We start from the raw sequence: 22735 nt of genomic DNA on the forward strand, positions 1-22735 counted from the left end.
AAGCAGAGACACAGTTCTGCTGGATTTAGTCTCAGTTTGTTCTGTTTCTTCATGTCATTCCAGACAGACTGATGATGATCTCAAAAATCTCACTGGATTATTACAATTAATGGCTAAATGAATGTTTCCTACTGACACACCACAGCAAAAGATACAAATAACTGACTTCAAACCATTTTTAGCTGCTGGAGATACTAGTGTTCTGATCATTTTGGCCACCAGTGTATGTGTCTTCTATCAGCATTTAGAAGCAGCTCAAATATAAGGGAGTTTCTTTCTTTCTTCTCTCTCTCTCCGGTGTCTCAGTGGTTCTGGCGAACCTGGAGCCCAACACGACGTATGAGGTGCGTGTGGCGGCCGTCAACGGAAAGGGTCAGGGGGATTTCAGCCACACGGAAACCTTCCAGACGTTACCCATCCGTGAGTCTTTCTCCATCTCTCTCCTCTCTAGGCACTTTCAGCTGGACGTACACTACCAGACAAACATTTATGTTTTTAAAGAAGTCTCTTCTGCTCACCAAGCCTGCATTTATTTGATCCAAAATACAGCAAAGGCAGTAAAATTGTGAAATATTTTTGCTATTTAGAACAGCTGTTTTCTATTTGAATATATTTATAGAAGAGAATTCATTAAAAATCTTACTGTTCAGAAACTTTTAACTGGTGGAGTATTTAAACTCAAGCTGTTTGGTTCGGTTCATGTCAAGCACAACAAGACTTTTCTCTCAGTGTGGTATTATCCTGTACTGTCATGCTCGTCAGATCTCAGTGAATGTTAGATTATAGTGAGATCTGGAGCCGTGTCTGATGGTCTTGTTTCCTCAGGCGAGCCGAGTCCTCCGACGGTTCACGGTCAGAGAGGTGTTGGGAAGGCCTACAGACTCGGACTGATCAAACAGGACGACGGCGGGATGCCCATCGTCGAGTACATCGTCAAGTATAAAACAGTGCGTACGCGCAATAAACATTAACTGAAATTACATTCATATCATTTTTTAAATATAATAAGAAAGTTATAACTCATTTTTTATGCAAGTTGCCAAAGCAACAAACTAAAACTGAAATAAAAATGAATAAAACTATACAGACATAAAAAAAACACTAAAAATTACAATTAATTCAAATTTGACTAAAATTAAAATAAAATGGAAAATATAAAAATAAAACCTGATTCAAAATATTAATAAAAACTATATTATTATCTCTATATTATTATTAAATATTTCCTTTTAACTTTCATTTTTGTTTAGGTTTTAGTAACTTTAGTGCTTTAATTGAAATAAAATCAACATTAACTCAAATAAAATTATAAAATAAGCATTAACTGAAAAAATAAATATAAAAGTTAAACTCATGTTTATGTAAGTTGCCAAAGCAACATTTCTCATTTTAACTTGATGGAAAAAAAAAAACTAAAACCAAAGATGCAATAAAAATTAACAAAACTATATGCATAAAAACCACTAAAAATGAACATTTGACTAATAAATAAATAAAAATTAAAATAAAATGTAAAATATGAATAAAAACTATACTAATATCTCAATAATATGAAAATAACAATTTTAAATATTTCCTTTTAACTTTAATTTTTGTTTTGGTTTTAGTCACTTTAGTGCTTTCATTTATTAAGTTAGTTATAAGGCGACATTTCTAATTTTCATTTAAGTTTTTGAAATGTTAGTTTTTCATTTAATACTTATTTTTAATTTAATTTCAATTAATGATTTTTTTTTTTTTTTTTTTTTTATAAAATAATTTATATATATATATAATTTATATAATATTATTTACATTTATTATTTTTTGTTAACAACAACAGCACTTGCAGTAAACTAAAAAAATTTATTTTATTGCTAATATCGTTAGATCTTTTATAGTTTTTTTCATTTAAATCATGTATTAGTATCTGTATTTCAATTTGACTAAAATTAGTGTCTGCTAAATGAATGTCAATGTATAATTCAAGTTAAATCTAGATTAATATTTGATCAGAAATACAGTAGAAAAAATAATATTGTGAAACATTATTACATTTTTAAATAACTTTTTACTAAAACTAATAAATCAGGATATTAGAATGATTTCTGAAGGATCATGTGACACTGAAGACTGGAGTAATGAGTAAATTCAGCTTTGAAATCACAGGAATAAATTACAGTTTAACAGACATTCACAAAGAAAACAGCTATTTTAAACTGTAATAATATTCCACTGTTGTACTGTATTTTGCAGCCATCATGAGCAGAATAGTTTTTTTTTCAAAAGCATTTAAAATTGTAATTATTTCAGACTTTGGACCATCAGCATAGTCGACTAATGTTAAGCTACACAACACAGTTTGCTTTAGGCAATGTTTGCATGCATGAATTGATTGTAAATGCAATGTTGTGTTTTGAGGATTTTAGTCTTCTCCGTCAGGTGAAATCATAAATAAACATTTCTATAAGCAAAGCTGCAAGCTGAATACCAACACTTGTGATTAAATGTCACAGATGTTAGAAAGAAACGCTAGATTTGTTACATGTTGAGTTTGTACTGTATGTAAGGAACGCTTTAAGCTTCTTTTGCACATATTGTGTTAATCTGAGCTGAAGTTAGCATGTTTCTGACGGGCCGGAGCTGTGTAAGCGTCTGAAGAATCATGCCATGGCCTCATTTGCTTAAAGAATACAGACACGTGAGAGAAACGCTTTGAAGTCCTTCTGTTCTCCACAGAGGAGCAGCAGGAGGTGATTCGCCGTGAGTTTCCTCTCCGTCTCGGATATAAGAAACAAAAAGAGCCAAGCGGAGCGTCCGCCACGCTCAATACTAACACTTACACCTGCACTAACCTGTGCTTCGTCCTGCTTTCAGGGGAGTCTCAGACAACACAGATAAGGAAGCCTATTTTAAGACCATTCAGATTTTTCCACAATATTTATTTAAACGATTAAGATCATTTAGCCACAAATTATCATTACTGTAATGCAATAAGTAAATAAGAAGTATCTTCTGCTCACCAAGGCTGCATTTATTTGATTAAAAAGAAAATTGTGAAATATTATTGCAATTTAAATGTTTTCTATGTGAATATGTGTTAAACTGTAATATATTTCTGTGATCAAAGCTGTATTTTCAGCATCATTACTGCAGTCTTCAGTGTCACATGATCTTCAGAAATCATTATAATATACTGATTTACTGCTCAAGAAACATTTATTATTGTTATCAATGTTTCAAACAGTTGAGTACATTTTATCATCATTCTTTGATGAACAGAAAGATGCAAAGATCAGCATTTATCTGAAATATAAAACTTTTATAACATTATACACTCTACCATTCAAAAGGTTGGAGTCAGTAAAAAAACATTAATGGGGGGGATTATAGAAATTAATACTTTTAATTAGCAAGGATGCTTTAAATTGATCAAAAGTGATGATAAAGACATTTATAATGTTACAAAAGATTTATATTTCAGATAAATGCTGTTCTTCTGAACTTTCTATTCATCAAAGAAACCGGAAAAATATCTACTCAGCTGTTTTCAGTTTAATAATAATAATAATAATATTTATTTTTATTCATCTATCTATCTATCTATCTATCTATCTGTCTGTCTGTCTGTCTGTCTGTCTGTCTGTCTGTCTGTCTGTCTGTCTGTCTGTCTGTCTGTCGTTTCAAGGTTATTTTCATAAAAGAAAACTAAAACTAAGATGAAAACGATTGAAAAAAACTATTTCGTAAACTGAAATAAAATAAAAATGTCAAAATAATTGAAAAAATAAAACGAAACGAAACTAACAACAGTTACTGAAAAACTAACTAAAATAAAATAATAATTATCAAAAATAAGAAATTGTTTTCGTAATCATTACGCTCTCACCCCAACCGCACCCGCATTAAACCTATTACATCAGGTAGGCAAAAATATTTAATTTCTCGTGTAACACAAGTAATTAGGCTTTCTAAGTTGGTGCTTTGAAGAAAAACAGACACGGAGAGTAACATGATAATAACAGAAAAAAGATGAGAACGAGCATCTTTCTGTAAACAATACAAAACTTTTTCCTAGCATCTTGTGATTGCTCTTGCTTTCAAACAAATATACATAGGCTAAATTACATCATACACACGCTTATATATATTTATATTATTTATATAAATTATAAAAAAAAAAAAAAAAAATGCCAAATAAAAATTTACAGTACATTATTTTTTTTGCATTGTTTTTCTTTGTTTATTTCTTTTTCCTTACAATTTTACAATTGTATTTTGTGTGAAATATTTTTTATATACTTAGCAAATTAATGTATCCTTATTCAATAAAAATATTAATTAAAAAAAAAAAAAAATTTTATTGACACCAGACTATGGAACAGTTTTGTAATAAAATTAATAAATACAAATAAATAAATAAATATCAGTGACATGCCATGGTGATATTTGTTGAATTGAATATAATTTATTATTATTATTATTAAATAAAGTCTTTGTGTTGCATTAGTGAATATTTTGGGATACTTTGAATATGTAATATATAAAATATATTTTAAAAGAGATAAAAACTAAAACTCATTAAAAAATACAAAATTTTCAAGCAAAACATTAATTTACAGTAAATATCCCGTCTTTTACATTTGATCAGTAAAGCGTGTTTCTGCTCATCAGAGCTGCGGTACAAAACAGCATTACAGATGAAAGTGTCAGAGAGAAACAAGACTGGCGTTCATTACCAGAGCTTTTGAAGGCCGTCCCGGTGAGATGTGTCTAAAATAAAAGATATCAGACACACAACAGTGATTTCAATCAGAAGATCAACAGCACAAGCTTGACATTAAAGTCAACATGAAATCAAAACAGACTCTCCTAATTCATGTTCCTCTTTCTATTGTGAGTGTTTAGTTTTCTGTAAACGTGCTTAACCTCCAAACAACTTTCTTTTTCACCTGAAAAGTCCACTTTTCTCAGTTCTCGATTAATAATATCAATCCTCAGTCTACATACATTACCGGTCAAACGTTTTAGAACAGTACGATTTTTAATGTTTTTTTAAAGAAGTCTCTTCTGCTCAGCCTTCATTTATTTGATCTGAAGTACAGAAAACACAGTCAAATTTTGAAATATTTTTACTATTTAAAATCTATTTGAATATATTTTAAAATGTAATTTTTTTTTTCTATACTTCGGATCAAATAAATGCAGGCTGAGCAGAAGAGACTTCTTTAAAAAAAACATTAAAAATCTTACAGTTCTAAAACTTTTGACCGGTAATATATATGAAATATTATGGGAGTAAAATGGGTTTCAGGTTGACTTTAAAAGACACAAAATAGAAAATAAAGGACACTATTATCTCCGTCAGCCAATGAAAACATGTTTCCATCAATCACTTGAGAAATCTGATTGAAGTTGCTGGTGTTTGTATGCGATTGAAGCTCAGTCTGCAAAGCTTTAAGGGAAGTGAAATCTCTTTAAAGTGCTTTAATGAAATACAGTGATTCCTGCAGTAAAGAAGATCAGATACTTCCAGACATATCAGGTCAGGATGAGTCTAAACGTTCTGCCTTTGCATTGATTCTTTATTCCTCCTTTAGATCTTTTTTGCTCTTAGTTTTTGTTCATTTTCTGTCTCATTTAATATTGTTTTCGATGCGACATCATACTGCTGAACTAATGGAGACGAAGAGTTCAGGGAGAAATGAAAATCCTGTCGTTGTTTTCTCATCCTCATATCGATCCAAACATTTGAAGACTGAAGACCCAAAAATAAAACACTATTTCCAGGTCATCTCAAGCAGGGTTATTATTGTGAAAAAATGGTCAAATGAAAAAATAAAAAATGATGATAATAATAATAAAATACTGACTCTAAACCTTTAAATGGTAGTGTACAATTAATTAATAAATATGCAATACATATATACATATTTTATAAGTAACAGGAGTATTTATATTTAAGCATCAATATGTATTTAAATATATTTAAATATTTAAATAAAATCTTTGTTATTGTAGTGAAAACTAAACTAAAAAATAATAATATTAATTAAATTAATGTTAACAGAAATAAAATAAAATATAAACAACTTACTGACCCCAAATTGGTGGTGAACATATAATCAAGAAATATACATATATGTCATGGAAATATTTATAACTGAATTTAATTAATTAACATTTTCAATTAATTGATTAAAAACTGAACTTAAACCAAAACCATTAAATAATGTTAATAGTTTAAATAAATGAAATTAAAAAAATAAAGTGTTAGTGAAATAAAATAAGCGTTAAGTGAAATACAATAACATAAAAAGTAATGCATAATAATTGCTGCCAAATGCAACACAAAGAAAACAGTTGTTGAAAATAACAAAAAGGTCTGAAATAACTCAAATTAAATAAAATTAAATTAATTAAGAAAATTAATAAATACTACATAGACATTTTTTTTAATTGACAAAAAATGCATAAGAAAATTACTACTACAAACTGACTTTTAACTAAAATTAAAGTGTAAAAATATAAAAACTAAAATCTGATTTAAAATATGAGCAGAAACTTTAGCAGTACTGTATCAGTGTTCTGAAGTCCTGTGTTGCGTTGTGTGAGAAGCAGACGCAGATGAGTCCGGGTGTGTGTGTGTGTGTGTGTGTGTGTGTGTGTGTGTGTGTGTGTGTGTGTGTGTGTTTATGTTACATTGTTGGGCCCAAATGTCCCCACAAGGATAGTAAAACCTGAAATTTTTGACATTGTGGAGACTGGCTTGTGGTCCCCATGAGGGAAAAAAAGTATTACAAATATTAAATGATGTTTATCTGAAAGTGTTAGAATGCAAACAGGTTTTCTGTGAGGGGTGGGTTTAGGGTTAGGGGATAGAAAATATTTGGTCAGTATAAAAGTAATAGAAGTCTATGGAAAGTCCCCACAATTCACAGAAACAAACGTGTGTGTGTGTGTGTGCGTGTGTGTGTGTGTGTGTGTGTGTGTGTGTGTGTGTGTGTGTGTGTGTGTGTGTGTGTGTGTGTGTGTGCAGGATAAAGAGGAGCAGTGGATGACGAAGCTGGTTCCCGGCGTGAATGATTTCGTGCTGCTGCAGCCGCTGCAGTGGAACACGCGCTACAGCGTGGAGATAACGGCACGCAACGTCAAGGGCCTGTCGGAGCCCACCTTCTTCCAGTTCCTCATGCCGCAGAAACCCGACATCACAGGTACATCCGCTCTGGATCTAGGGCTGAATCCTGTCAAATTTATTATTGCTTTTATTATCCAGAGTTCGGCTGTGTCCCATTTGGCATATACTCTGTTATAAACCCTACATAGGGAGCGACCTACAAGCTTCACAAGCTATTTTAGCATTTATTCGTATGTTTAGTTAGTTTTTATTTTTCTGTTTTCATTTTGATTGTTTGTTTTAGTATGTTTGATGTGGTTTTGTCTTTTTTTTGTATTAAAAATATAGCGAAGACATTATAATTTGCAAAAATGAAGCCTGTTTTAGGACCATCAAAATGTTTTACTTTTATGGAATTTTTTGATGGGGATTTTCATTTTTGTATTACAGTATTTTTTTTTACTAAAACTGGCATTTATTTTTATTTTTTTAAATCTCCATGAATTAGTAGTACAGTAAATAATACTACATATAAATTATTTACCATTTAAATATTGTGTAATGTAACTACTTTAATTTAATTAATATTGTAATTTTTTCCCCTTTTCAGTAATTAAATTTCTCTGGTAAATGGTGATTTTCATTATTCAGTTACAGTATTTTTTTTTACTACAATTATTGTATTTTTTAATTTTCATAAATTGGGCAGTGCCGCAAATACTACTAAGTATAAATCCTTTGCCATTTAAATATTTATATGAATATTTATTTTGTTCTTCATTACAGTAATGAGTTCATATTATAGTAATTTAAGCAATTTTGTTGTTTTTTTGTAATTTGTATTAGTTGTTTTTTTCACGTCTATTTAGTTTTTAAACTTTTTAAATGTTGACCCAAAAATGAACTAAGTGAACTATCTCTTTAAGGAAAAGCATTTAATTCACTGTAAATGTATTTTGTAAAAAGAAAGTCAGTCTTACTAGAAAATGGGTTTTTGACGACAGAGACAAAGTCACAATTCCAAGTGCATACTAATCTCTCTGCGTCGCGGGACGACTATCAAAATGAATGCACATACATGGGACCGCACATAAATAAATGACAGTCCATGCATATCAAAGACTTCGAGATCAGACTCTTTATTATTATTGTTTAAAAAAATAAACGTGACAATCAATAATTTTAAAATATGGAATTGTGGCTTCATACTCTTCAAGCACATCATCTCCTTTTGATTTTTCTGTTAAGCCAGCATGAACCATCTGTGACCATATTAATGAAATAGTTCACTTAAAATTGTAATTCCAAACCCATACGACTCACTTTTGCTGAATACAAAACACAATTTAATGCTTAAAGATGATAAGATAATAAAGCGTCTAAAGTAGTTCATTGCAACTCATGTGCCATACTGCAAGACTTGTGAGAAATAATATACTTTGTAAAATACAAAACACTACGGAGGCCGTCTGGCGACATACGTGTCGTTTCTTACTGTAGTTCATCGTGCGAGTTTGTGAACTTTAGCATGATTTATTAAACAGACTCATGAGACGCTGGAAACTTTCCTCATCCGTATTCCTGCCGTCCTCATAAACCGATACCATAATCTGAGGGACTTTTGATCAAAACAGTGAAGTCACGGTGGATCAGGTAGAGATGAGACGCCTGCAGCCAATCAGATCAGGTCAGATCAGAAGCGCTGCGGTGTGATTGGCTGATGCCGTCTGAGGAGCTGATCTGTCTTCATGAGACGCCAGCAGCTGCTTTATTCGCTTCACAGTCCTTCTGGAAGCGGAGAACATAAGAAACAGCTGAATCTCATGCAAATATGTGTCACCTCAAAATCAAAAGAAAGAAGGAAGACTGGAACAAAGCTAGCTAGTGTGTTTTACTGTACTGATTTATTTATTTTTAATTACCCAAAATTGTGCAGTACAACAAATTGTGTACATGCTTCAAAAAATTTATATTTTAATAATATTAAATCAAGTTGATATTGTATTTTTACAGTAATGAGAATTTGGGGATAAATTGTGATTGTGTGTAGTATTATTATTATTTATTTATTTATTTTACTAAAATGTTGCATTTTTTTTTAAACATAAATTGGGCAGTGAAGCAATTATTGTTTTGTATAAATACTTTACCATTTCAACCATTTGTATTGATATATAATTTAATTCATTAATTTTTATATTATCTTTGAGGATTTTAATAATTTAATAAATCAAGCAGTACAGCAAATGCTACTATGTGTAATTACTTTAGAATTTAAATATTTAATTAAATAGTTTAATAGTTTGTAATATTATATTACAATCAGTATTTTAATACTATATAATACTGGATACTACTGGGTAGTGAATGCTAAGGATAAATGAAGGTTATGTTCAAATCTGTCTCAGTATATGAGGGACTTCTCCTGAGACGAGCCCTTAGTAGTCAGCAGCAGACAGCAGGCGGTTCACTAGTTCAGGAACAGATCGCTGCTTTCAGGTCAGCAGACGGCGGCTGTAAAACGCTGCGTGGGCATGAATATGATGATATGGATATGGCTCTATATAATATTGTATGATAGCAATGCTTCATACAGGACAGTCACTTCAGCGGCGCTCAGGGCCATTTTTGTGAGTCATTTGGCGCTCTATTGGCAGATAATGTTAGTGGAACTCAGCAGCAGCGGAAAGAGAGTGTATTTCTCACAGAAAGTGTTCAGGATCGCACTAACGGACTGAAAACTGAAATAAAAATTACTCATATGAGGGCTATGTTACACATACAGATGAAAATATGAATGCTTTCTTTTTACTTATTATACAATTAACAAAAGAAAAGTCCTCTAACACTAGCTTGCTCTATTCCTTTTCTTGTCTATTTGTTTTCTTGTCATTTATTATATCATTTAAAAAACAAACCTTGCTATGTGTACTGCATTAAGCTTGTTATAGCACTTGCATATCATTGCTCTTTTGTTGATTTTGATTGCTTCCATTGTTCTCATTTGTAAGACAGTTTGGATAAAAGCATCTGCTAAATGACTAAATGTAAATGTAATTAAAAAGCCCCCAAAAAACTTTGCATTAATGTTATAGATCTGCGTCTGTTTTTATTTCCCATAGTGAGTTTTATTACATTAAAACTCCTCTTTTTGGTGGTTCACTTATAGTTTTAAACTTCTTAAGTTGAGTTATAAAATCACTGGTGTTATCATAACTGATGTTGACAATCTAGTCACATCAGATTACATGAGTGTGAGTTACATGCTCATAAACCTCTACAAATAACAAGCACAAAAGTGCCAGCAATTAAACCTGTAGGTGAATATTGATTAAAATGAAGATACAGTATGAGAGACACGCTACATCCTCAGATTTCAACTTTCAAAGTACCTCAATGAAAACCAATCATTCTCGTTTGATGCTGATTGGTTAGTCAGTGTTTAAAGGGACAGTTCACCCAAAAATGAAATTTACGCTCCCTGATGTTGTTCCAAATCTGTATAAGTTTCTTTCTTCTGTTGCACACAAGAGAAGATATTTTAAAGAATGTTGGATTCCAAACAGTTGACGGCAGCCATTGACTTCCCTTTAATATGAAGTCAGTGAAGGAATAGTTCACTCAAAAATGAAAATGTGCTGAAAATGTGTTCACCGTCAGGCCATCCAAGATGTGGATGAGTTTGTTTCTTCATCAGGTTTGTAGAAATGTGTCTCTGCATCAGTGTCTCAGCAATGGATGCTCTGCAGTGAATGGGTGCCGTCAGAATGAGAGTCTGATAAAAACATCACAATAATCCACACCACTCCAGTCCATCAGCTAACATCCGGAGAAGACACACTCATCTACATCTTGGATGGCCAGCTAATGCATTTCTGGCTGAACTATTATTTTAACTTCAAGCGGCATTAAATATTTGTGCAAAAGTGAGCATTTTGAAGTTTGGTTTCTGTTTGCTTCATCCAGCACTGAACATGAATTATACGTTTGATGCTCTGTGCGTTTCTCTCTTTGATAAGAATCAATGAAACCCTCTGAAGATGTTCAGGGCACTGATGTTCACTCAAGGTTTCCCATATTTAAGAGTTTTCTTCTAATCAATCAGTGCTTCAGGTGTCTGCAGTACATTAATAGACATTTAGATGCTCTCAGATGGTGTTTACGCTGCAGGTCAGTCCACGTATTCGCTCGATAAACCGTAATATGAAGATAAATGTCAGTCTCCGCTGGTTCTTTGTATTTCTAACTCGTTGTGTGTGAATCTTTGATGCCTTCATCCATGACGCACCAAAACAACGTGAAGATGCACTGCAGAATCATGTCCTAACTTCAGATCAATACGGGAAGAGATGTGGACTAAACACATCAGAAACAGTCATTTCTCTGAACCTGTGATTACTGAGGAATCGTTTAAAAGGTTTATTTTCTTTCTATAGCTACAGTAAGTACATGCTTTTAGTAGAAGAAAGAACTGCACAAGTAATGGCCTATATTTTTTCTTCAACTATTGGACTGCATCTTTAAGTATTTCAATGTATTGTAAAGTATGTTAACCGTCATGTTTCTTTCAGAATGACTTTCTTGTCTTTATGTTATCATAAAGGAGTGATGTACTTCAGAAATATGACTATTAGCCAATAAGATAACATTTGACTCAAAAATATAGATCCAAAATAGACTGGCAGCCAGGGTTGTATTGTAAACTAAAACTACATCTACTGAAATAGATTAGATAGAAAAGTACTAAAATTACTCAAATTTAAATCAAATAACTAAAATAAAAATATCAAAAGCATATCAAATTGCTAAAATTATTCAATAATTCAAAATTTGTATACTATAATAATATAGAAATAATATTTATTCATTTGTTTTATAGACAGAAAAATGGAGGATGTTTGATGTATTTTATAAAAGTATGTTTACTGAACAGTTTCATTGTTAAATAAAACTATAAAAAATCAATTATGTTTATTGAAATAACATAAGAAATAAAATTAAACAATAATATTAGATGAAAACTGAACTGAAATAAGTTTAATTTGACTAAAATGAACCAAATAAAAATAAAGCTAAATATTACTGCTGTCAAATGATTAATTGTGATTAATCGCATACAAAATAAAAGTTTTTGTTTACATAATGTGTGTGTACTGTGTATATTTATTATGTATGCATGTATATATTTAAGAAAAATATGTTATGTTTATGTATTTAATATATTTATAAATAATATAAGTATATAAATGTATATGCATGTAAATATTTCCAAAATAGATGCTGTATGTGAGAGTATGTATATATTCATAATAAACATACACAGTACACACAAATATATTATGTAAACAAAAACTTTTATTTTGGACGCGATTAATAGTTTGATAGCACTAATAAAATATTTAAAACAAAAAGCACATCACAAAATTAACCAAATTATAACTAAAATAATAATAAAGCTAAATATAAATATTAAAAACAAAAAGCACGTCACAAAATTACTCAAATTAAAATACAAATAAAATCTAACTCAAAATATGAATAAATGCTATAATAGTATATAAATAATACTAAAATAACACTACTGGTAACAGACATCAATCATCAAATGTTGTTTTTTTTAGCATGTGAACTTTGATTGCATATGTGTGTGTGTTTTGTTTTTGTTTTTTAAATATGACCAAATTTTAATAAATATAGTAATGTTCGACCCTGGCAAAAAAAAAAGAACCATAATGGAAGTATATGGCAAAACAAATCTGACAGCGGTGTTTACACTAAATTGACAATTAGTGTGTTGTGCATTGCATTTATTCTTATTTATAGATAGAAAAACAGAAAGAGCGTAACATTTGGACGTTTGATGCATGTTATAAAATTCACTGTTCCCATAAAATTACATGTAAGTGGCACTGAACCATACAGAGATGTTAAAAGCCTTGTCGTCTCTCTCAGACACAAACAGAACGTGATCATGAAGAAACATCTGAGCTGCTGTTTTTATCTCCATCGGTGTGTTTTCAGTCCTGCTGATGGATCTGAGCGGTTATTGAGTGTGTTTTGCTCTCCGGTCTCAGCAGACTCCCTGTTCAGCGGCCTGGGCCTCGGCGCGGTGGTGGGGCTCGGCGTGGCGGCTCTTCTTCTGCTGCTGGTGCTGGTGGACATCAGCTGCTTCTTCCTGCGTCAGTGCGGCCTGCTCATGTGCATCACGCGCAAGCTCTGCAGCAAGAAAACCTCCACCAGCGGCAAGAGCAAAGAGCTGGAGGAGGGCAAAGCAGCCTATCTGTGAGTTCATCAGCGGTCGTTTGCATGAGTGCCGTCGACTCTCGGTCCGTCTGTCTCTCTCATGCGCTCCTCGTTGCACTAGATCTTTTGTTTTATGTGATGCATGACTGTTTGTGAGTATGTGACAGCTGGTCAGACTAGAAGATTGGTTAGACCAGCTTAAACCAGCAAATTTATGATAGTTTCCCAGCCAACATTTGTATGTGGGGCCCATATGGGTATGAAGTGGGCTGAAAAATGTGCCCCATGTAGGATTGTCCGCGGGTTACATAATGGCCCCATGTTAATTGCCCAGATGAATTTCATGTAGGATTGTACTTCGTACTAGGTGGGACCCAAGTGGGCAACATGCACAAAACCCATATTGGTCCCAGCTTTAATTAGGTTGTTTTTGTCTCACAGTAAAAATGTTGCTCTAACATTGTTTTCTCAATCAACATCGAAGCATCTGAAATTAATATTTTTATTCATCAAGAATGCATGAAATTGGTCAAAAGTGACAGATTTCTATTTCAAATAAATTCTATTCATCCTGAAAAATAAAATGCATCGGTTTCCACAAAAATATTGTGCAGCACAACTGTTTCCAACATTGGTAATAATCAGAAATGTTTGTTGAGCAGTAAATCAGTATATTATAATGATTTCTGAAGATCATGTGACACTGAAGACTGGAGTAATGATGCTGAAAATACAGCTGCAGATCACAGAAATCAATTATATTTTAACATACGTTCACAATGAAAACATTGCAATAATATTTCCCAATTTTGACTGTATTTGTAATCAAATTCATGCAGCCTTGGTGAGCAGAAGAGACTAAGTAACGATTTACCGACACCAAACCTTTGAACAGTCACTGAGAGACATTTGGTTGAGAAAACGTTAGAGTAACGTTGTCTTTGTGACTCTGTGTTTGCATCGTTTAGCATCATTTCAGTGATTTTTATAATCATTTTAACATTCACATTTGAAGGGCTGCTAATGAAGTCATCATCTGTCTCTGAATCTGATGATTGATAGAAAGTTACAGTCATTATCTAATAATGAGGGTTCAATTCCACCCCCAATTTACAGTAAATTATTTCATAATATATATTCCCATTACCATTAAACGCTATTAATAATATGCACATATAGATATGCAGTAATGGGCTCGTTTGATAACGTTCTGCTCAATGAGTTCAGTAAATGATCAGACAGATGGTTTGTTTTCTTTAGCATTAGACAGACCTTATGAGATCATTTGCTAATAAAAGCCGGAGTCTATTGATCTGTTTGCATTAGCGGCGCATTAAGTCCAGCGTTGGTGGGTGTACTGTCATAATCATCTTATGGAAGATTCTTTCAGATATTATTACTCACATAAATGGTTGAAGCACTCGCTATAGTGTGATTAGCACTGAGACAGAAGTCAAAATAAAATCTCTGGAGATTGAGATTTAGATCTGTCTAACAGTGCAGGAAGAAGTAAGGACATTATAACATGCCTTAGCATCTTTTTAAACTAAAGCATCTTTAATAGATACATGATTGTGTTCAGAATGGAAACAATGTTTTATGAGTAGTTCACCCCAAAATTTTATTTGCTGAAAATGTGCTCACCCTCAGACCATCCGAGATGTAGATGAGTTTGTTTCTTCTGAAGATGTTACCCGATGGACTGGAGTGGTGTGGATTATTGTGATGTTTTTATCAGAGTCTCATTCTGACGGCACCCATTCACTGCAGAGCATCCATTGCTGAGACACTGATGCAGAGTCACATTTCTACAAACCTGATGAAGAAACACACTCATCTATATCTCGGATGATCTGAGGATGAGCGCATTTTAATTTCTGGCAGAACTTTTCCTTTAATGCAGTATGCACTTGGTAAAATTAGTATTTAAGACATTATGCAATGATAAACAGTAAGTATGTGAAACAGCTGAAATAGTAGTTTGTTATTGTGCCATTCTGAACATTCCCAGTGTGCTCTTGTGTTGCTGTGTGTGTTTTAGTGTGATGGACACCTGCATGTGTGTTTGTGTGAGTAGGGTTGATGGCTCGAAGGAGCCCATCGTGGAGATGAGAACTGAAGAAGAGAGAATTACTAACCAGGACGACGGCAGTCCAGTGCACGAACCCAATGAGACGACTCCTCTGACAGAGCCAGAGTAAGAGTTAGAGCTGAAATGTCAAGTGCGTCAGAGACTATACAGGCTGTTTGGAGCATTACACATAACCATACGAAAGTTTGGGGTTAGTGAGATTATTTTAAAAGAAATTAGTACTTTTATTCATCAAGGATGCATTAAAATGATCAAAAGTGACAGTAAAGACGTTTATATATATGTTCTTCCTAACTTCAGGCCTTATTCTCATGTCATATATAACTGTGACGTTCTGCAGAACAACAAGCTTTAAAACGCTTTTTTCTTGCTGAAAAGCAGACGGTCAGATGTGTTTTCTCTCAGGTACATCGCAGTGTGAGCTTCACAGAGAACATCACTACATCACTCTCATCAACGTAGTCCATATCAACAACAGAATATATCTTTACTCCATAATATAGTGGCTATTTTGGGAAAATCACAGGTATTTTGAGCAGGATTTAAAAAAAAAAAGTGCTAATATCAAATTAAATTAAGTAGCCTATATAAAATTGCTAAATAAATCTATCAGTACTTTTTTACTTAAGTACATAAAAAATCGAGTACTTTTGTTCTTTCACTCGAGTAAAATTGAAAAAGCAGTACTTTTACTGGAGTAATATTTTACGTATCTGTACTTTTACTGAAGTACTTGATTTGTGTACTTTGTCCACCACTGATTGATAATAATCAGAAATGTTTGTTGAGCAGTAAATCAGTATATTACATTTACATTTATTCATTTAGCTGACGCTTTTATCCAAAGCGACTTACAATTGCTATATATATGTCAGAGGTCGCACGCCTCTGGAGCAACTAGGGGTTAAGTGTCTTGCTCAGGGACACATTGGTGTCTCACAGTGGATTCGAACCCGGGTCTCTCACACCAAAGGCATGTGTCTTGTCCACTGTGCCATCACCACCTCTATATTATTATGATTTCTGAAGATCATGTGACACTGAAGACTGGAGTAATGATGCTGAAAATACAGATTTGATCACAGAAATAAATTACAGTTTAACACATATTCACATAGAAAACAGCTGTTTGAAGTTGTAATAATATTTCACAATTTTTACTGTATTTTTGATCACATAAATGCAGCCTTGATAAACATGTGCCTTAATTCATAAACATTAATTAATTGTACCAACCCCAAACTTTTCAGCAATAGTTTATGTTCAGTAGTACCCAAGATCACAATCTTTGACTCTAATCAAATTTCTTAGATCTGTTCAAATATAACCAAGAAACTCAGAACCGTCCTTCAGTCTGTTCTGTCCAAGCAACCACTCTGAACGCCTTAGCAACGGTATACTAATGCTCAAGGCATATTTGACCTCCAAACTACTAATATCTATTAATCTATTAATTATCAGGCGAGGTTTTACAGTATATAGCCAAAAATTCAAAGTTTGTCTTGTCTAATATTCCTTTTATAATTAACTTTTTTTATTATTATTATTATTATTTATTTATTGGGTTTAGTAGCCCTTAAAACTCACTAAGGGGGTGTTTTTAAACTAAAAATGGAAAAATGTTTTATTGGATGTTCGTTTACAGGACAATGGTGATTTGGGAGCCTGAAAATGCTAACTTTTGACAACGGGTTTCAAAATTCAAGTTTTTGAAAACTATACCTTTATCATTTCTGTGTAACGATATCAAAATCTCACGATACGATAATATTGCGATATTTAAAAAATAAAAGACACATGAAGAATTGGAAAAATCGCACTTTGAGAGTTCATAATTAAGAGCTGCAACCCATGTTCTTAACTAAGAAAACATAAGTCAGAAAAAAGTCAGTGAATTGGCTTGTACCTGAACTTTAAGGGGACTGAACCCTCTTTTTATTTGTGATAAAGCCAAACAAATTAGAATATAATAATAACAACAACTACAATTACATGAATAGCCATATAATATAAAACAATTGCACTGTAATATAAATGAAAATAATAGGTATATTATTTTTGCTTTACAGTAGGGAAATTACAAAACTTCTTTCCTAATTTCTACACTTGGGAGAGATATTTTCAATCTGGACTGCATTTAAACCGCTTGCTGTCAGTAATTCATACTGCACTTTTATTTCAGACAGCTTTTATTTTGAAGGAAAACTCCAGCTTTGGAGAAAACATGCTTACAAAAAAGTGTCTCACTACAAATTTTGTAAAATGCTGTAATCATCTGCCGCAAAAATAAAGCATAACTGGTGGCTGTTTCGTTCCCAAACGCGTGCTAAACTCACAGCACATGAAATAAAGGAGTTGACTGCATTCATTCAGTGTGAATGGAGCCGTTCTGAGACGCAGAAAACACCGGATCACGAGCTGATCGCATGAGCAATGTGCGCGCTTCGCTTTGAAACACGCAGCGAAAACAGACTTGATGAAGAGATTATATTGTGCTTTCGGTTTGAGTTCGTTTGACAGATACTGTGCCAAAGCATAATGGCCCAAAACACAACTTTAAAGACCTTTCATGTTAGAATAAGAAGTTTACATTTATTTTAAAAACTACACTTTTGCCGTTTCATATCATCACATTTTTATATCGAGATATTGATAATATCGTTACATCCCTAATACATACCATTTTGTGGCTCTTTAACGTGTCATGGCAGATCGCTGCAGTGCCTCAGTTCAAGCGGCATGTGAACCGATCGTCTCTTCCTACTAGTTATAGCACAAAATAAACATGAATGAACATCAAAACACTTCATTTTAACCGTGCAAAGATGTCGATTTTTCAAGTTCAAGTCCACAGACATTAATCTACTCTCCTGTCTGGTTGGTTTGTCAGACAAAAAAATGGCAGATTCTGCATTATGATTGGTCAGATCACCTGTCAATCAACTCCCTGCGAAGGGTCAATTAGATGCTTTTCATCAAAAGTCACCAGCCATTGACAGGTGTAGCAAAATGTTAGTTTTAGCCTTTGTTTTTTTGCATCAACATGGTCAGGTGATGTACAGATGCCATTTACATTTTCAGTTTGTCGTGTGACTGTTATCGTAGAACATTTGCATGCTAATGAGATGCATGACCTTTCCAAAGTCACGTCCTTCTGTTGTCAGATGTTCGGCCCTGTTTGTGTCACAAAGCATGTTGGGTGAGAGAATGGTGACTAAATGCCACTGATTCTGACTGCAGGAAGCTCCCGCTGAAGGAGGAGAATGGCAAGGAGGTGCTAAAGCCAGACTTGATCGAGATCAAGGTCCACACGGACAACAGCATCCACACAAAACAGGACGACAGCAAAGCGTAATGGAGCCCGGAGACCATCCCAGCCGGAACAAACTCAGACCAAATGTAGAAAGCAGAAAATATCATAAAAGAGAAACAAAAAGAGAAGAAACAAGAAAAAAAGGCTGTGTAAATATGTTCAAATGCAAACGGAGACTGTGTTTTTGTGATAAATCTACTGTCCTTTCTATTCACGATGACTCCAGCGCTACTCTTCGGTTGGCGTTTGCGTCTTGATGTTTTGGTTTGGCCATGGAGGATCTCAGAAATTAATTTACAGACCTTTCTTCTACTTTCAAGGCATGTCGAGTCCAATTTTTTCTGCCCAGCGGGACATTGTGTTGTGTCTATAGTCTTGATGATTTCAGATTCTGGGCTTCTCATCTAAATGTATTAGAGGCTTCATCGTTTTTGGGCTTTTTTGATGTTTTGGTAGGACTTTTCCATGGGGAAAATCCAGATGGATTGGATTTCTTCTATTTTTCCAGGCATGTCCGGCGAGAACTAGGTGGTGCGTCTTATGTATGTCGATTTCTGAAGCTTGAAGACCTCATCCGTTCGTGTTTTCCATTTCATCGTCCTGAGTTTTAAACGCAGGGGTCACTTCGCAAAAGAAACCTGGCAAAACTTTGTAGTAAAGTGACTTTGTAGTTTGGATTTGCTCAACTGCCATGATGCCAGATGAAATGCTCTTATTAATTTATGTTGATTAATGTGTGCATGTGTGAGCGTATGTGAGAATGAGAACGCAAATACACAAACAAAGATGCCAATGTTTGACAGATGCTTTGTGAGCGCAGTGTTGCTTTAATTCGTTATTCAGGTAACTGCTGTGAACATGAAAACAGTTTAATTAATTTGCTCAGGAGGATTATCTTCAAACAGTTAAGATGGAAAACTTTTATCAATATTTTATTTCATTTTTTTTATATAATTTTAGTCTTAATTTTTCTAAATTATTATGTGATTTTCTCATTTCTTTGTGATTTTTATTTTGTCATTTTTATCATTTTTTTCTTTTATTTTAATTATAATTATATATATGTGACCCTGGACCACAAAACCAGTCTTAAGTGTGAGTTTAATAAATTAATAACTACTATTCCCATTGATGTATGGTTTGTTATGGTAGGACAATATTTGTCTGAGATACAACTATTTGAAAATCTGGAATCTGAGGGAGCAAAAAAATCTAAATATTGAGAAAATCTCCTTTAAAGTTGTTCAAATGAAGTTCTTAGCAATGCATATTACTAAGTGAAGTGACATACTGCCAAGTATGGTTACCCATACTCGGAATTCGTGCTCTGCATTTAACCCATCCAACGTACACACACACAGCAGTGCACACACACAGCAGTGAACACACACACACACACACACAGCAGTGAACACACACTCGGAGCAGTGGGCATTTATGCTGCGGCGCCCGGGGAGCAGTTGGGGGTTCGGTGTCTTGCTCAAGGGCACCTCAGTCGTGGTATTGAGGGTGGAGAGAGCGCTGGACATTCACTCCCTCCACCTACAATCCCTGCCGGCCCGAGACTCGAACCCACAACCATTGGATTACCTCTCTAACCATTAGGCCACGACTTCCCCACTAATCAAATTTTGATATATTTAAGATAATAAATTTACAAAATATCTTCATGGAACTGTCAGGGTTCTGTCACTTCGGTCTAGTTTATTCGTGGTTTTGTGACGGAGCCTGACACTCCCTCCTTGTCTTGTTTTCTGGTGATCGCACGGCTTCGAGTGTGCTCCAGCTGCGCGCTCTCTTGTCTGCGTGCTCTGTTTCATGTTGGGGCGTGGTGTTCGGATCCCGGCACTCCTGTCTTGTTCAGACTCTGTTCTGGTTTCGTGTCGGGGTTCGGACACTCACGCTCCAGGTTTGTTCTTGCTGGGGAGCATGCGATTTCGAGTTCGCTCGGGCCGTGCGCTCCTCTGTCCTCTGTGTGTGTGTGTGTGTGTGTGTGTGTGTGTTTTGTTCGGCACACGGTTCGGTTTCGGCCGCGTACTTTCTCGTTTTGTTTTGCTCCGTGTTGCACGCAGCTGGTGTTTTTTCACTGGGTGCGGGCTTTCGTGTTTGTTTTTTGTGAACGCGGCTGATGAGTCTTCTCATTAGCTGCGTGTTCGTGTCCTGTTTTGCACATGGCTAGTGATTTGTTTTGCTGGCCATGTGCTTGTGTTTTTGTTTTGTTTGAGCACATGGCTGGTCTTGTTTAGTTCTATGTGCCATGTGCTCTCGTCAATTGTCTTGACCCCACCCACCTTGTTTCCTGATTATTGGTTAATTTGCCCCACCTGTTACCTCATTACCCTCCTCATTTGCTCCCTTTATAATCTCCTTGTGTTTTCAGTCCTGTTCCAGTTCGTCGTCGTATGTTTTGTTTATTTTTATTATTAATAAAAGCCCATTCTCTGCAGTACTGAGTCCTCGCCTCATCCCTTCTCCCCACAACCCTGACAGGGACATGATCTTAATATCCTAATGATTTTTGGCATAAAAGAGAAATGTATAATTTTGACCCATACAATGTATTGTTGGCTATTGCTACAGATATACCTGTGTTACTGATGACTGCTTTTGTGCTGCAGGGTCACATATATATTAGTCAACATTGCTAATTTTTGATTGTTGAAGTGTTTTTATTTTATTTTAGTTTGTTTTTTTATAATTCTATTATGTAGTTTTGTTTAGATATTTTATTTAGCATTCATTTATTTTTATTGTTTTTAAACTTATTTTATTTCGCTTAGTTTCTAAAGCTACATTGCTAATTCAGTTTGTTTTTGTAATTGTACAATAATATTTATATTTTAATTCAATGCAATGACATTTATTAATATTCATTTATATTTTCAGTTTTCAAGTTTTTGTAATTATTTATTTTTGTTATTCTTATTTAAAATATTGCATCTTATACATGTATTATTTATTTTTGTTTTATTTAGTAATTTTAGTACTCCAAGGCAACATTTCAATTTTTTAAGTTTTAAAGATTTTTTTTATCTAATATTTATATATTTTTTGCTTTATTTCAATTAATGAAAAGTATTATACTGTACAACACTTATTGCCACAAGAACATATGTTAATTGGGTAACACACGCTTCCAGCGCATGCACATGTCAGTCATTCGCGTCTGTTTATTTGTGTAGCGTGAGATTTTGGTCGATGTTGTTGATAAAAGCAACGTTTGCCACTTGAGCCACTTTAGTTCTTATTATATTTGATATATTTTACTATGGTTCACAGCTGTTTGTACATACATGAGTATGACGTATGATGTAGTGTTCCTGTATAACACGTGTTCCCAGAACATTAGGAATGAAGTTCCAGATCAGGCCGAGTCTCTTCTGTGGGTCATTAATGGAGCAGCAGGGCATTATCTACCAAATCTGCTTGTAAAGCCTGTATGATGTCAATGAAACCAGTCACACCTGCTTATGAAGTGGCAAAAAAGATCCATTCATTTGTACTTTTGCATTTTTAGTGAAGACATCTGGATAGAAGTTGTTGTTTTTTTTTCTCCTGAACTCCACGTATGTGAAGTACTGTATTCATTGCATCAAGCCAGAAATGACAAGAGTTACATTAATCATGAACTGTTTCCAGCTGCTTCTCGCTCATTAGTGAGTTTCATTCAGCGACTCTTCTGTGTTTCAGTCTCATTCAGATGAGTTTCTGTTCAAATACTCTATGCATAAGCAGAAAAGACTTTAGCTTTGTTGTTCTGGGTGATTGAAGCTCTTTTTCATCCGTGTTTGTCGCAGGTCTTTAGTTGATGGAGAACATCTGAATCCTGATCTTACCACTGGAACACCTGTTAACACTGTAATTTACCGCTGTAAATAAATGTGTACTAGTATAAGACGGTGCTTGTAAAATATTCTGTCAGCGTCCATTTATTTCCATCAGCTACTCTAAAAAGTTTAGAAGAAGCCTCTGCTGCTCACCAATGCTGCAT

General features: G+C 33.9%; 1 protein-coding gene across 1 annotated transcript in view; it reads left to right on the top strand.

Annotated features, from left to right (window-relative positions):
* The window catches only part of ncam2 (neural cell adhesion molecule 2), a gene marked incomplete at both ends in the record, with an annotated part of 223971 nt that extends 205185 nt beyond the window's left edge, over positions 1–18786 (top strand). The window contains 6 exons of the mRNA XM_079420652.1: positions 307–420; positions 826–947; positions 7019–7193; positions 13171–13378; positions 15417–15536; positions 18672–18786. Of these exons, the coding sequence (XP_079276778.1) occupies positions 307–420; positions 826–947; positions 7019–7193; positions 13171–13378; positions 15417–15536; positions 18672–18786 (854 nt within the window). The remainder of the gene's footprint in view (positions 1–306; positions 421–825; positions 948–7018; positions 7194–13170; positions 13379–15416; positions 15537–18671) is intronic.
* Between the last annotated feature and the right edge of the window lie 3949 nt (positions 18787–22735).

This window comes from Barbus barbus (assembly GCF_936440315.1).
Source record: "Barbus barbus genome assembly, chromosome: 7".
NCBI lineage: Eukaryota > Metazoa > Chordata > Actinopteri > Cypriniformes > Cyprinidae > Barbus > Barbus barbus.